Source organism: Eptesicus fuscus, chromosome 21 (assembly GCF_027574615.1).
Source record: "Eptesicus fuscus isolate TK198812 chromosome 21, DD_ASM_mEF_20220401, whole genome shotgun sequence".
Taxonomy (NCBI): domain Eukaryota; kingdom Metazoa; phylum Chordata; class Mammalia; order Chiroptera; family Vespertilionidae; genus Eptesicus; species Eptesicus fuscus.
Genome location: NC_072493.1, coordinates 11499538 through 11513662, shown reverse-complemented (window position 1 = coordinate 11513662; position 14125 = coordinate 11499538). Strand labels below are relative to the sequence as shown.

At 38.5% G+C, this 14125-nt stretch overlaps 1 protein-coding gene across 1 annotated transcript in view; it reads left to right on the top strand.

The window, feature by feature from the left end:
* Positions 1-14125, top strand: part of NFAT5 (nuclear factor of activated T cells 5) — a 125014-nt gene that overhangs the window by 98818 nt on the left and 12071 nt on the right. Inside the window, exon 12 of the mRNA XM_008139960.3 lies at positions 12697-12839. Within this exon, the coding sequence (XP_008138182.2) occupies positions 12697-12839 (143 nt within the window). The remainder of the gene's footprint in view (positions 1-12696; positions 12840-14125) is intronic.

The following is a 14125-nucleotide window of genomic DNA, read 5'->3' as shown; positions in this document are numbered from 1 at the left end:
TATCGTACAAGATTATGAATTGAAGGTTGAAAGGTTTTGGAAGCTCCATTTAATTTTTTTTAAACATATTTTATTGCTTTTTTACAGAGAGGAAGGGAGAGGGATAGAGAGTTAGAAACATCAATAAGAGAGAAACATCAATCAGCTGCCTCCTACACAGCTTCTACTGGGGATGTGCCCGCAACCAAGGTACATTCCCTTGACTAGAATCGAACCTGGGACCTGTCAGTCCGAAGTCCAATGCTCTATCCACTGAGCCAAACCAGTTAGGGCTCCATTTAATTTTTAGTAACAAAAATATTTAGTCAGTTGATTCAAATCTTACAAGCCTAAAAAATGACGCAAACATACATGCACATATTATTCTTTTTCAAAATTCAGACCTCCTTATTTTGACAATTTTATCAACTTAAATAATGATAAAAATAATTTTATGAAGATATAAAATTAGCCCTGACAGGTTTGGCTCAGTGGATAGAGCGTCAGCCTGCAAACTGAAAGGTCCCGGGTTCGATTCCGGTCTAGGGCATATACCTTGGTTGCGGGCACATCCCCAGTAGGGGGTGTGCAGGAGGCAGCTTATCGATGTTTCTCTCTCATCGATGTTTCTAACTCTCTTTCCCTCTCTCTTCCTCTCTGTAAAAAATCAATAAAATATTAAAATATTTTAAAAACATATAAAATTAATTTGAATACTCAGCTAACTTAGTTTAAAATTTTCATTTGTTTTTATAACTTAGTTTAAAATTTTCATTTGTTTTTATAAATATGGTATCATTAATTAGAAAGTACTGATCAATTTAAAAGACAGTAGCTTTTAGAACCAGGAATTTTCCTTGACAAATGGCTTATTTTTATGATACCTTGAAATCACAGCTTTAGTATAATGCCAAGGTACCATTTGGGAGATTTAATTAAGTATACTTTAATGATGAAGACTGAGCAACATAAATGACTTTTAAATTTCTGTTATGGCATTAATTATGCAAGAAACAGTTTGATAAATAACTATTAATTACAATAAGATTTAAAACTTGATGCCCAAATATGATGTTATGGTCATATATTGAAAGCTTTTGCTCTGAAGTAAGTTTCTAATTCCTTGGAGAGAGTTTGGAAGAGTGGGGAGTAAGGATAACAACTAGTGCCAAAACATTATGATTCATTTTCAGTTTTACCCAACGTGTATATATCCTTAACACAAAAGTAATGCATATTAAATAAGATAAAGTATACAGTGTAAACTGTTATTAACAATTTTGGGGGAATATTTCCACAAAGTTTTCTATATCTATATAGGTGCAGGTAGATGTGAGTGTAAATGTTAGATAAATCGCTCAAAGACTCTGTGATGCAGGTTTAGGACCCAGGGATAAAGTGTTGATGTGCATTCTCTCAGTTTCAGCTTTGTAAGGAGTGGTTAATTGGATTAGTGTGAAAAATAGTTGAGAGCATATACTTTTCTCTACTGGTTGGATAGGGAAAGAAAGATTTAGGAGCTTTGAGGAGCCATAGAGATAATCTAGTTCAATCGAATTTTACAGGTGATAAACCAAGGCCTAAAGAAGTTGTGATTTATTCAAGGTCATACAGCTAGTAACTGACAAGAGATTACCACTTAGGTTGCCCTCAAAATTCTATATTTTTTCACTCTATTATTCCCTACCCTATAAATCTTGTTGTTATTGTTAAACCTCACCTGAGTATATTTTTCCATTGATTTTTAGAGAGAGTGGAAGGAGGAGGAGAGACAGAGAAACATCTGTGTGAGAGACACATCGATTGGTTGTCTCCCACACCTGCCCCCACCGGGGCTAGGGATCAAGTCTGCAACCGAGGTTCATGCTCTTGACCAGAATCAAACCCTTCAGTCCACAGGTTGACACACTATCCACTGAGCCAAACAGGCTAGGGCACTCCCCTTAAATCTTTATTTTAACCATACTTATTTGTACTTGAACTAAATGCTGCTTGCTGATAACAAACTTTTACTAAGGATTGTTCTAAGTTTCAAAAGATGTTATTATTTGACATCAATAGAAGAGAGCACTTTAAAAGTTGTTTGGCATAATGTATCAATACCAATATTTCTTATAAATTCAAATGCTATTGGGATGGATAAATATGTCTCTATCTTACTTACCTTCTGCATTTTTTGAATTGGCTTAAAAGTTTTCCCCCAATCCCTAGGTCGTTTGTATTTTTTTCCTCTCTCACTAAAATGTAATTTTCACTAGTAGGGCTTTATCCATCTTATTCATCATCACTGATCCCCAGAACCTTGAACATTACCTAGAACTTTGTAAAGGGCTCGATAAATACCTAGTGAAAAAGAAGGAAGAAAAGATAGCATGACATCTCTCAAGCCATTTAATATTATTTACAGGTCCATTAAGATACAGTTGTGGGTTCTGGGACAAGAAAGTATATATTTACTTTAACCTTTTCCTCCCTTCTAAATCTACTAAATACCTTAGAAATAATTGAACAATCATAAAAGGACTTTAAAATATAGAGAGAAGAAAGTAGACTGGCTAGGGACTTCACATTTTGAAGAACGACACCAAGTTTCCTGGGTTCTCTTTTTATCTCCCATTTATCTGGATTGGGCACTAGAGAGATCTGCAACTCAGAACTGGCAATAGGCATAGGCAAAAAAACAAGTCAGTAAATAAGCATGAAAAGCCTGCTCTCTTTGGCCAGAGGCCAGGAAAGGGAGAGCCCAGCAAAGACTTGTTGGGATGACTCTATCTAGTGACAACAACTGACCCACCCCCTCCACCCATACCTGCAGTAGCAATACAGAACTTGGGAGGGTCATCCCACCCTAAGTCACATCCCTATCAATTATCTGCAGTGGGCCTGCTCTGCCAGGAGGTCAGTCTAACTGCAGTAATGGCAATGGCAGAACCAGGGGGGCAACCCCCACCTCGCCACCAGGCAGCAGCACACATGTCCCTCCACCGCATTGGTGGTGCTAGCAGGCCCTGTGTCTCCCTTATTCTTCCCCTGACAGCAGACAGAGCCAGACCTAGCAGCTCCTGGCCCTCCACCTAAGAGCAGAGAAAAATCCAGGCCAAGTGTATCCCAGCCCTCCACCCAGTGACAGAAGGCTCTTTTAGGTGGCAGAAGGTGAACAGACCCAAACCTTGACCTAGTGACATGAGCTACCCAGACCCTGCAGTCTTAACCTTCTACCCAGTGGCAGAAGGCAACCTACCCAGGTGCTTCCCCAGCACCAGCAGAGATAGAATAGGAAACCCATTAGTACCAGGAGGCTAGAGCATATACCAGAAGAAATGCTTTTCCTCTTGCAGGTCAAGCATCCCTCATCCCCACCTAGTAACATCAGACAGCCCAGAGAAGCACCTTCCATGCTTGCAGGCAGCACCAGCAGGATTCCAGCTGGAATTCATTCAGAACTAGAACAGAATGCCGACCAGAATAGGACTCAGAAAACGAAATTGTCAATGGTCATAGAAAGACTTGTATCTTTGTGTGGGCATTAAAAAAAGTGTCCTTTTCTTATTTATCTACACCAGTCGACATACCTGCTTGTCAGTGGTCTCCTTTGGAGAAGTAAAAGACTCTTGCTCAACCTATTCCACCTATTCTCACTTTCCAGAAGGGAAATAAAACTAAAATGATAAGGATTTTTCTCTAAATAAATTTTTGGGAAAATTATATATAGATCTGTTAAGCAGTAATTGTAGGTGGATGTATTTATTTGTCAATGGTTATTCATAAGCAGTTTCTAATTGAATTATAATATAAACTTGTCTTTAGATATTGGAAATTTTTAGGCCAAAAATACTATTAATGAAAATATGCAACACACTGCATTGTAAAATTAACCAAATAATCCACAGTGAACTAAATTGACTTGTGCTAAAGGTAAAGGAAGATTAATGCATCCATTTCTTCATTCATTCAACAAATATTTATTGATTGCTTACTATACATCAGGCAACAAGAACAAAATCTCTGCCTTCATGGAGCTCACATGGTAATAGAATTCAAAAGCAAGAATAGCAATTGAATGTTATTTAAGACAACACTAAGAGTCTTTCAAATTGTTCTATGAGATGGGCCACAAAATACTTTTAAATGCCTTACATTTTCTCTCAGTAAAAATTAGATTTTGAGTTTAATTGTAGAAGTATTGGTAGAATCTAGGTGAAAATAGGTCCAGGGAACTCATGAATAAATGATACATTTCTCAGAATAATAAAGCATAGAATATCCAAAGTTAAATTTAAGAGCACTTTCCCCTTCCTCAGTATAATCAGTTTCCACAGGAATTATTTCTAGCCATTGGCTATGCGACAAGTTGAAGATCAGAAAGTTTCAAATATTTCTAAATCAGAATATTTACAAAGGTAGCAATCTTACACATATACCATTTAAAATTCTTCTTTGTAGCCAAGATTTCTTCTTAATATCAAATTAAGAAATTTAACAGCTGTGTATTCTGGGACATCTATATTTCTCTCCACAGGGTCTCAAAGTAGTGGTAATCTTTTAGATCAGAATTTGGGTATGTGTTCAATTTAGAAGACTGTCATTAGTGATGTCAGTAGGCTTCACTAAGTCCACTAATGGCTGACTCACATAGCCAAAAAAAGAGAAAGAGAATCAAGGGGGAAAAGTAGATATAATGAAGTGATAAAATGTACCTTATCTGCTATATATTGCTTCTCAGTGTAAATCTCTACTGAAAATGGGAGTAAAAAGTGAAAACTACTTGCTGGTTTTGTTTTGGGAATTTTATCGGTAAACTAAAATAGTCCTTAAATTTCTAAAAAGAAAAAATTTTAAGTCCTATCTAAAAGAGAAATGTGTTCATGTGTCAACTTGGCAAATTCAAGTTTTCTAAGACATTAATTTAGAAACCCAAAATTTATTTGGTTACTTGGTGGCCAAGCTTCTCATGAGAAGCTTGAGTTTTGTTGAAGAGAGACATTTTCAGACAATTCTGTGGCCTTTAAAAAGTTTTTACTTTAGGCCTGGCCGGTGTGGTTCAGTGGTTGATCATCCACCCTGAACTAAGAGGTAACTGGTTTGATTCCTGATCAGGGCATGTGCCTGGGTTGCAGGCTATGTTCCCCGTAGTGGGCATGCAGGAGGCAGCTGATTGATGTTTCTCATCCATATTTCTTTTTTTTTTTTTTTTTTAATATTTTTATTGAGGTATTATATGTGTACATATCTTACTATTACCCCCCACCCCACACCCACACATGCCCTCCCCCCCCCAGAGTTTTGCGTCCATTGTTTATGCTTATATGCATGCATACAAGTCCTTCGTTTGATTTCATAACTCCCCCACCTTTCCAAACTTTCCCCCTGTACTTTGAAAGTCTGTTTGATGCTTTACTGACTCTGTATCTATCTTTTTGTTCACCACTTTATAATGTTCTTTACTATCCCTAAATGAGTGAGATCATGTGGTATTTTTCTTTCATTGACTGGCTTATTTCGCTTAGCATAATGTTCTCCAATTCCATCCAGGTTGCTGCAAATGATGAGAATTCCTTCTTTTTTATGGCAGCATAGTATTCCATTGTGTAGATGTACCACAGTTTTCCGATCCAGTCATCTGCTGATGGGCACCTAGGCTGTTTCCAAATCTTAGCTATTGTAAATTGTGCTGCTATGAACATAGTGGTGCATATATCCTTTCTGATTGGTGTTTCTAGTTTCTTCGGATATATTCCCAGGAGTGGGATTACTGGGTCAAATGGGAGTTCCATTTTCAGTTTTTTGAGGAAACTCCATACTGTTCTCCACAGTGGCTGCACCAGTCTGCATTCCCACCAGCAGTGCACGAGGGTTCCTTTTTCTCCGCATCCTCGCCAACACTTGTTGTTTGTTGATTTGTTGATGATAGCCATTCTGACAGGTGTGAGATGGTACCTCATTGTTGTTTTGATTTGCATCTCTCGGATAATAAGTGACTTTGAACATGTTTTCATGTGTCTCTTGGCCTTCCTTCTGTCTTCTTTTGAAAATATTCTGTTTAGGTCTGTTGCCCATTTTTTTATTGGATCATTTATCTTCCTCTTATTAAGTTGCATAAGCTGCCTGTAGATGTTGGAGATTAAACCTTTATCAGTGATAGCATTTGCAAATATGTTTTCCCATGCGGTGGGCTTTCTTGTTGTTTTGTTGATGGTTTCTTTTGCTGTAAAAAAGCTTTTTATTTTGATGTAGTCCCATTTGTTAATTTTCTCTTTAGCTTCCATTGCCCTAGGGGCAGTGTCAGTGAAGAAGTTCTTTTGGCATATGTCTGAGATTTTGTTGCCTGTGGAGTCCTCTAGTATTTTTATGGTTTCCCGTCTTATGTTTAAGTCCTGTATCCATTTTGAGTTTATTTTTGTGTATGGTGTAAGTTGGTGATCTAGTTTCATTTTTTTGCATGTATCTGTCCAGTTTACCCAACACCATTTATTGAAGAGACTGTCTTGACTCCATTGTATGTTCATGCCTCCTTTGTCAAATATTAATTGAGCATAGTGGTTTGGGTCGATATCTGGGTTCTCTATTCTGTTCCATTGATCAATATGTCTGTTCTTGTGCCAGTACCAGGCTGTTTTGAGAACAGTGGCTTTGTAATACAGCTTGAAATCTGGTATTGAGATCCCACCTACTTTATTCTTCTTTCTGAGGATTGCTGAGGCTAGTCGGGGTCTTTTTTTATTCCAGATGAATTTTTGGAGAGTTCTTTCTAGGTCTGTGAAATATGCTGTTGGTATTTTGATGGGGAGTGCATTGAATCTGTAGATTGCTTTGGGTAGTATGGACATTTTAATGATGTTGATTCTACCAATCCAGGAACATGGTATGTTCTTCCATCTGTTTACGTCTTCCTCTATCTCTTTTTTCAGTGTCCTGTAGTTTTCTGCGTATAGGTCTTTTACCTCCTTAGTTAAGTTTATTCCTAGGTATCTTAATTTTTTTGGTGCGATGGTAAATGGGATTGCTTTTTTAGTCTCTCTTTCTGTAAGTTCATTATTGGTGTATAGAAAAGCCATAGATTTCTTGGCGTTAATTTTGTATCCCGCTACATTGCCGAATTCATTTATTAAGTCTATTAGTTTTTTGATGGAATCTTTTGGGTTTTTTATGTACAATATCATGTCATCTGCAAATAAGGACAGCTTCACTTCTTCTTTTCCAATTTGGATGCCTCTTATTTCTTCTTCTTGCCTAATTGCGATAGCTAATACTTCCAGTACTATGTCAAACAGGAGTGGTGAGAGTGGGCATCCCTGTCTTGTTCCTGTTCTTAGGGGAAATGGTTTTAGTTTTTGCCCATTGAGTATGATGTTTGCTGTGGGTTTATCATAAATAGCTTTTATTATGTTGAGGTACGAGCCTTCTATTCCCACCTTGTTGAGAGTTTTTATCAAGAAAGGGTGTTGGATTTTGTCAAATGCTTTTTCTGCATCTATTGATATGACTATGTGATTTTTATCTCTCAATTTGTTTATGTGATGTATCACGTTTATTGATTTGCGGATATTGTACCATCCTTGCATTCCTGGAATAAATCCTACTTGGTCATGGTGTATTATCTTTCTGATGTACTGCTGGAGCCGATTTGCTAGAATTTTGTTGAGGATTTTGACATCAATGTTCATGAGGGATATTGGCCTGTAATTCTCTTTCATTGAGTTGTCTTTATCTGGTTTTGGTATTAGGGTGATGCTGGCTTCATAGAAGGAGCCTGGAAGTGTTCCTTCCTCTTGAATTTTTTGGAATAGTCTGAGGAGGATAGGTTTTAGTTCTTCCTTGAAAGTTTGATAAAACTCTCCTGTGAAGCCATCTGGCCCCGGGCTTTTGTTTGCCGGAAGCTTTTTGATGACTGCTTCAATTTCTTCCATAGTTACTGGCATGTTGAGCTGTTTAGAATCTTCCTGATTAAGTTTTGGAAGGTTGTATTTTTCTAGGAATATGTCGATTTCCTCTAGGTTGTCCAGTTTGTTGGAATAGAGTTGTTCGTAGTATTTTGTAACAATCCTTTGTATCTCAGCGGGATCTGTTGTTATTTCACCTCTTTCATTTCTGATTTTGTTTATTTGGGTCCTCTCTCTTTGCTTCTTGGTGAGCCTGGCTAGAGGTCCATCAATCTTGTTTATCCTTTCAAAGAACCAGCTCTTGGTTTTGTTGATCTTTTGTATTGTTTCTTTGGTCTCTATGTCGTTTATCTCCGCTCTGATCTTTATTATTTCTTTCCTTCTGCTTACACTGGGCTTATCTTGTTGCTCTCTCTCTAACTCTTTGAGTTGTTGGGTTAGGTAATTTATTACCATTGTTTCTTGTTTTTTGAGGTAGGCTTGTAGAGCTATGAACTTCCCTCTCAGGACTGCTTTCATTGTGTCCCATAGATTTTGGATTGTTGTGTTTTCATTGTCGTTTGTTGCCATGATGTTTTTTATTTCTTCCTTGATGTCTTTGGTAACCCAGTCATGGTTTAATAACATGCTGTTTAGTCTCCAAGTATTTGATTTCTTTGGGTTGTTTTTATTGTAGTTGATTTCCAGTTTTATGCCGCTGTGATCTGAGAAGATACTTGATATGATTTCTATCTTCTTGAATTTGTAGAGACTTTGCCTATGTCCTAACATATGGTCTATCTTTGAAAATGACCCATGTGCACTTGAGAAGAATGTATATTCTGTGGCTTTGGGGTGAAATGTTCTGAAGATGTCGATTAATTCCATCTGTTCTAGTGAGTCATTTAGGTTTGATGTTTCTTTGCTGATGTTTAGTTTAGAGGATTTGTCCAATGGTGATAGTGGGGTATTGAAGTCTCCTACTATGATTGTATTACTGTCAATCTCTCCTTTGATATCTTCCAGGAGTTTTTTAATGTATCTTGGTGCTCCTGTATTGGGTGCATATATGTTTACCAGAGTTATTTCTTCTTGTTGGATTTCTCCCTTTAGTATTATGAAGTGGCCTTCATTATCTCTTGTTATGTCCTTCACTTTGAGATCTAATTTGTCAGATATAAGTATTGCAACCCCAGCTTTTTTTTCATTTCCATTTGCCTGGAAAACCTTTTTCCATCCCTTTACTCTCAGTCTGTATGCATCCTTTTTTTTGAGGTGGGTTTCCTGTAGACAGCAGATATCTGGGTTTTGTTTTCTTATCCAGTCTGTTACCCTGTGTCTTTTGATTGGGGCATTCAATCCATTTACATTTAAAGTTATTATTGATAGGTACTTATTTGACGCCATTTTTATTCTATACCCCTGTGTACCTTCTTTGCTTCCTATTTCTTTCTTTTTTTTTTTTTTTTTTTTACAGCAGACCCTTTAGCATTTCTTTCATTGCTGGTTTGGTGGTGATAAACTCCCTTAGTCCTTTTTTGTCTGTGAAGCTCCTGATTTCACCTTCAATTTTGATTGATAGCCTTGCTGGGTACAGTATTCTTGGATTTAGACCCTTCCTTTGCATGACTTGGTATATTTCATTCCATTCCCTTCTGGCCTGATGAGTTTCTGTTGAGAAATCAGTTGCTAGTCTGATGGGGGTTCCTTTGTATGTAACTGTCTGTCTCTCTCTGGCCGCTTGTAAGATTCTTACTTTGTCGTTGGTGTTTGCCAACTTAACTATAATGTGCCTTGGCGTCGGTCTTTTGGGGTTCATTTTGCTTGGAACTCTGTGAGCTTCTTGGATTTGTGTGGGTTTTTTCTTCCCTATATCAGGGAAGTTTTCTGTTATTATTTCTTCAAACAGGTTTTCTATTCCTTGCTCAGTTTCCTTTCCTTCTGGCACCCCTATTATCCTGATGTTGTTTTGTTTTGTATTGTCCCGAAGTTCCCTTACGCTCTCCTCAATCTTTCTAATTTTTGTTTCTAGAAGCTGTTGTAATTGGGTATTTTTTTCCATCTTGTCTTCTAGCTCACTTATGCGGTCCTCTGCTTCATCTAGTCTACTCTTGATGCTTTCTATTGAGTTCTTTACAGCAGCAATGTCATTTTTCATTTCTTCTTGGTTCTTCTTCATTTCTTCTTGGTTCTTACTCATATTGTCGAATTTGTCTTCCATCCTTTTCAGCCACCCTATGATCATTTCTCTGAATTCTTTCTCTGATAGGTTGTTTGCCTCTAAATCGTTTACTTCCTTTTCTGGTGATGCCTGTTTCTCTTTCCTGTGGGGGCTGTTTCTTTGTCTCCCCATGGTCTCTCTTCTCCGGATGTCTGGTTATATAGATTTCTCTCTCTGGCGTTGATTTAAAGGTATAAAATACAACACAACCAGGCACAACAGACAAGGCACTGAACAGAATTGTATTCACGATATTAATAACCTCCAATAAAGGTAACCACCAGAGAAAGACAAATTAGGGAATAGGAGTGGAAGAGGGAGAGTAAAAAGAAAGAACAACAACGAGAAAAACAAAACAAAACAAAACAAAAAAAACAACGAGTGTGAATCTGAACTTGGGAAAAGAGCAGAAAGAAAGAAAAGAAAAAGAAATAACAGAAAAGAAAAAAAAAAGAAAAAAAAAAGTAAGAGAGACAAGAATGATACTAAGAGAGAAAAGGGGAACAAACTATATATATGGGGAGTAAACTCCACTAGAACAACCACTATTCCCAGCAAATTCCAGCAACACGAGCCTGGAGATTAATACAAACTGCAACAGCAGCTAATATCAAGTGAGGCAAGGGAAAACAAAAGTAAAAAACAAACAAAAACAAAGCAAACAAAAGAACCAACCAAACCAACAAAAAGAATAATCAAAACAATCTCATAAAAAAGCATAAAAATTCAATCTAATCAACATTCAAGCAAACAACAACAAAAGGCCCGAGAGAAAAATAATTTTTTTAAGGTAGCGTAGAGAGAGGTTTGTATGGATTTGGAGCAGGGGGTTGGGAATTAGATAATATAAGTAGGGTGAAGTTTTAGCAGGGAGTAAACTGAAAAAGTAGGGAAAATCTAAAGCCAGAAAGGGTTAAGATAAACTGGGGACCAAAATGGGAAAGGTTGGGAGGAGAGTGATGGCATAATGTTAGCTTTGAGATAGGGTAAAACGATTGTAAGGGAAAGATGCAAATCGAATGTAGGACACTAATCCAAAAAAAAAAAGAAAGAGAAAATCAAATGACATTAAAAAAAAAAGTAAAATAATAGTAATAATAGTGTTGATTGAAAATAAAAATGTAATAATTAAAAAGGTGAAAATCGAGTGAGGAAAAAGAAAAAAAATTAGTTTCTTAAGTAAAAGATGCAAAAAATGAAAATAAAAAAATATGAGAATAAAAAATTTTAAAAATTGAAAAAAGAATTGAAAATTAAAAAATAGGAAGACTAAAATGTGTAGTAGCGGCTGTCATTCACTTCCTCTATTATTCTGTTTGGTACGCCTTTTTCCCAGTCTGGGCGGTATTTCAGTTCAGCTTCATTCCAGGGCTCCTCAGTGTTGGAAGCCAGTCCTGCTTTTTAAGCCAGCCGTGTCTTAATTTCTCGTATTTATTTTTAATTACACCAGAGACAATTAGCGTTTCAGCCCCTGGGTGGCAGTGTTTCTGAATTGACTTCCGGGCCTCTCTAGCTCTTTTTTCTTTCTTTTTTTTTTTTTTTTTCCCCTCTATGGCACTCACTACTGGTTTGTGGAGGTATGCGCCTCAGAGCTGCCTCTCTGATGGTCACACGCAGCTCTGGTCCCCAGGTTCTGAAAAAACACCTTCCCCCTGCATTCTTTCAGGGTTTCCGCCTGGGTTTACCTCTGTATTGGGCTTAGCAATCAGAGTCGGAAAGAGCCCAGGTGTGCGGACCGTGGGTCTGTGCCCCAGACTAAGGAGCCTGCACTCCTTTGAAAATTCTTAGTCTGACCCTCCTCGTCAGATTAAAATGAGTTGCTTTCAAGAGGTCACTTCTGTTAGCAGCTCAGAAGACCCCCCTCCTCATTCACGGATCAGGGCAGTTCCAACTGCCTCCGATTTTTCTAGGCACAGACCTCCCGGCTCCTGCCGATCCTGCGGTCCTGCGGCTGCCGCGCTTCCCTCACCCAGCGCTTCCCTCACCCACCGCGGGGATTAGAAATCGCCCCTCATTTCAGGCGAAATCTGACCTTTCCGTGGTGCAGTGAAGAGTTTCTTTGAATCCGAATGTTTGCGCTGATAGGGGACCGGTGGTCTGGTGCTCCCAGCAGCTCAGTGTTTGCAGTTGTCGCGGAAAGTCAGGTTTCCACGAAAATCCTTCTTTCCTTGCAAGATGGCGAGGCGCCCGGCGAGCCCGCAGCTCCAGGAGGGGACCCAGCCCCTGTGGGTGCTGCGCGGTCAGAGGAACACTGCCCAGCACTCCCCCGTCTTCTCCTGGAGTTTAGCTGTCCCTTGGCTTGCCCACATACACTCCCTCTGCGAGCCTCTGCTGCTCCGACTCTCCGCCCCAGGAACAGACTCCAAACCCGACTCTATTCCGTCGCCATTTTCTCTCTCTCCTCATCCATATTTCTATTGCTCTATCCCTCTCCCTTCCTCAAGCCAAAGCTACTTCAAAAAAGGGAAGATACATTTTGATATGCCAGTTTTGTATCTCATGCTACATAACATTAAAAAAAATGGACTTTTAAATCATGGCTAATAGTCATCACACTATAAAATGAAATAGTTGGTGACTATAGTGATTTTAAGCTTTTCTTTCTTTTTTTTTTTGTGTGTGTGTGTGTCTGTGCAGCTATAAAAACTACTGGATGTAACTTAGATAAGGTAAATATTCTTCCTAATGCTCTGATCACTCCACTCATATCAAGCAGTATGATTAAGAGTGAAGATGTTACTCCAATGGAAGTGACAGCAGAAAAAAGATCGATTTTTAAGGTAAGCCAGCCACATTGACAAGTGTCCCCCATCTTAACCTCGAATATAAAAATTACTTTCTATATTTTAAGTGGTTTGATTTCTTTTCCCCATGTTTATGCTTTTTACTTTTCTGTTTCTTTCACATTTGTTTTTCTTTGCACTTAATGAATTTTGCTTTTCAGAGTAAGTGCTTCTATACTTCAATAAAATAGCCTGCCTTTAAAGTGACTTCCAGTATTTATTTTTGACAAGGAAAAAGGAATTAATGTATTAGCTAGACCTGTGAAATGGAGGGTGTTAATGAAAGTACTGGTTAGCATTTTTAAAATTAGAGACATTTTTATTTCATTTTCTTTCCCACTCTTCCTGTAACTCCCTTTCCCTTTTTCACTTGTTTTACTCCTATAATGTTACCAGTAAACCATAAAATGGGAATATTTTTTAGCTTGCTATTAATTCATGAGCCATAGAATTAATGTTTTTAACTGTCCTGAGCATATCAACAGCTGATTACCATATATATATATATATATATATATATATATGGTAATTTTTAAATTGATTTCAGAGAGGAAGAGAGAGAAACATCAATGATAAGAGAGAATCATTGATTGGCTGCCTTCTGCACACCCCACACTGAGGGTCGAGTCTGTAACCCAAGCATGTGCCCTGACCAGGAATCAAACCATGATCTCCTGGTTCATAGGTCAATGTTCAGCCACTGAGCCATGCTGGCTGGGCAGTTGATTCTTTTACTTCCTTGTTTGACTATCTTTGTTTATAATACATGCTAGAGGGCCTGGTGCATGAATTCCTGCACCAGTGGGGTCCCTCAGCCTGGCCTGCGGGATCATGCCGAAACTGGCTCTCTGACATCCCCCGAGGGGTCCCAGAATGTGAGAGTGTGCAGGCTAGGATGAGAGGGACCCCACTGGTGCACGATCGGGTCTGGGGAGGGATGCCGGAGGTTGGCCAGCCAGGGAGGGACTATGGGAGGGCTCCAGGGTGTGTCCGGCCCATCTCACTCAGTCCTGATTGGCCGGACCCCAGCAACAAGCTACTAACCTACTGGTAGGAGCGTCTGCCCCCTGGTGGTCAGTGCATGTCATAGGGAGCGGTTGAGAGGCCTTAGCATATCATTAGCATATTACACTTTGATTGACCAGACGACCAGACAGCATATTAGGCTTTTATTATATAGGATTTTAAAAACACTCTTTAGACAATCAGACATGTATCACCAAAAATCATAGTCTTATACCTATTTTCCAAATAATATAGAGTGGAAAATTGGTCCTGCATAT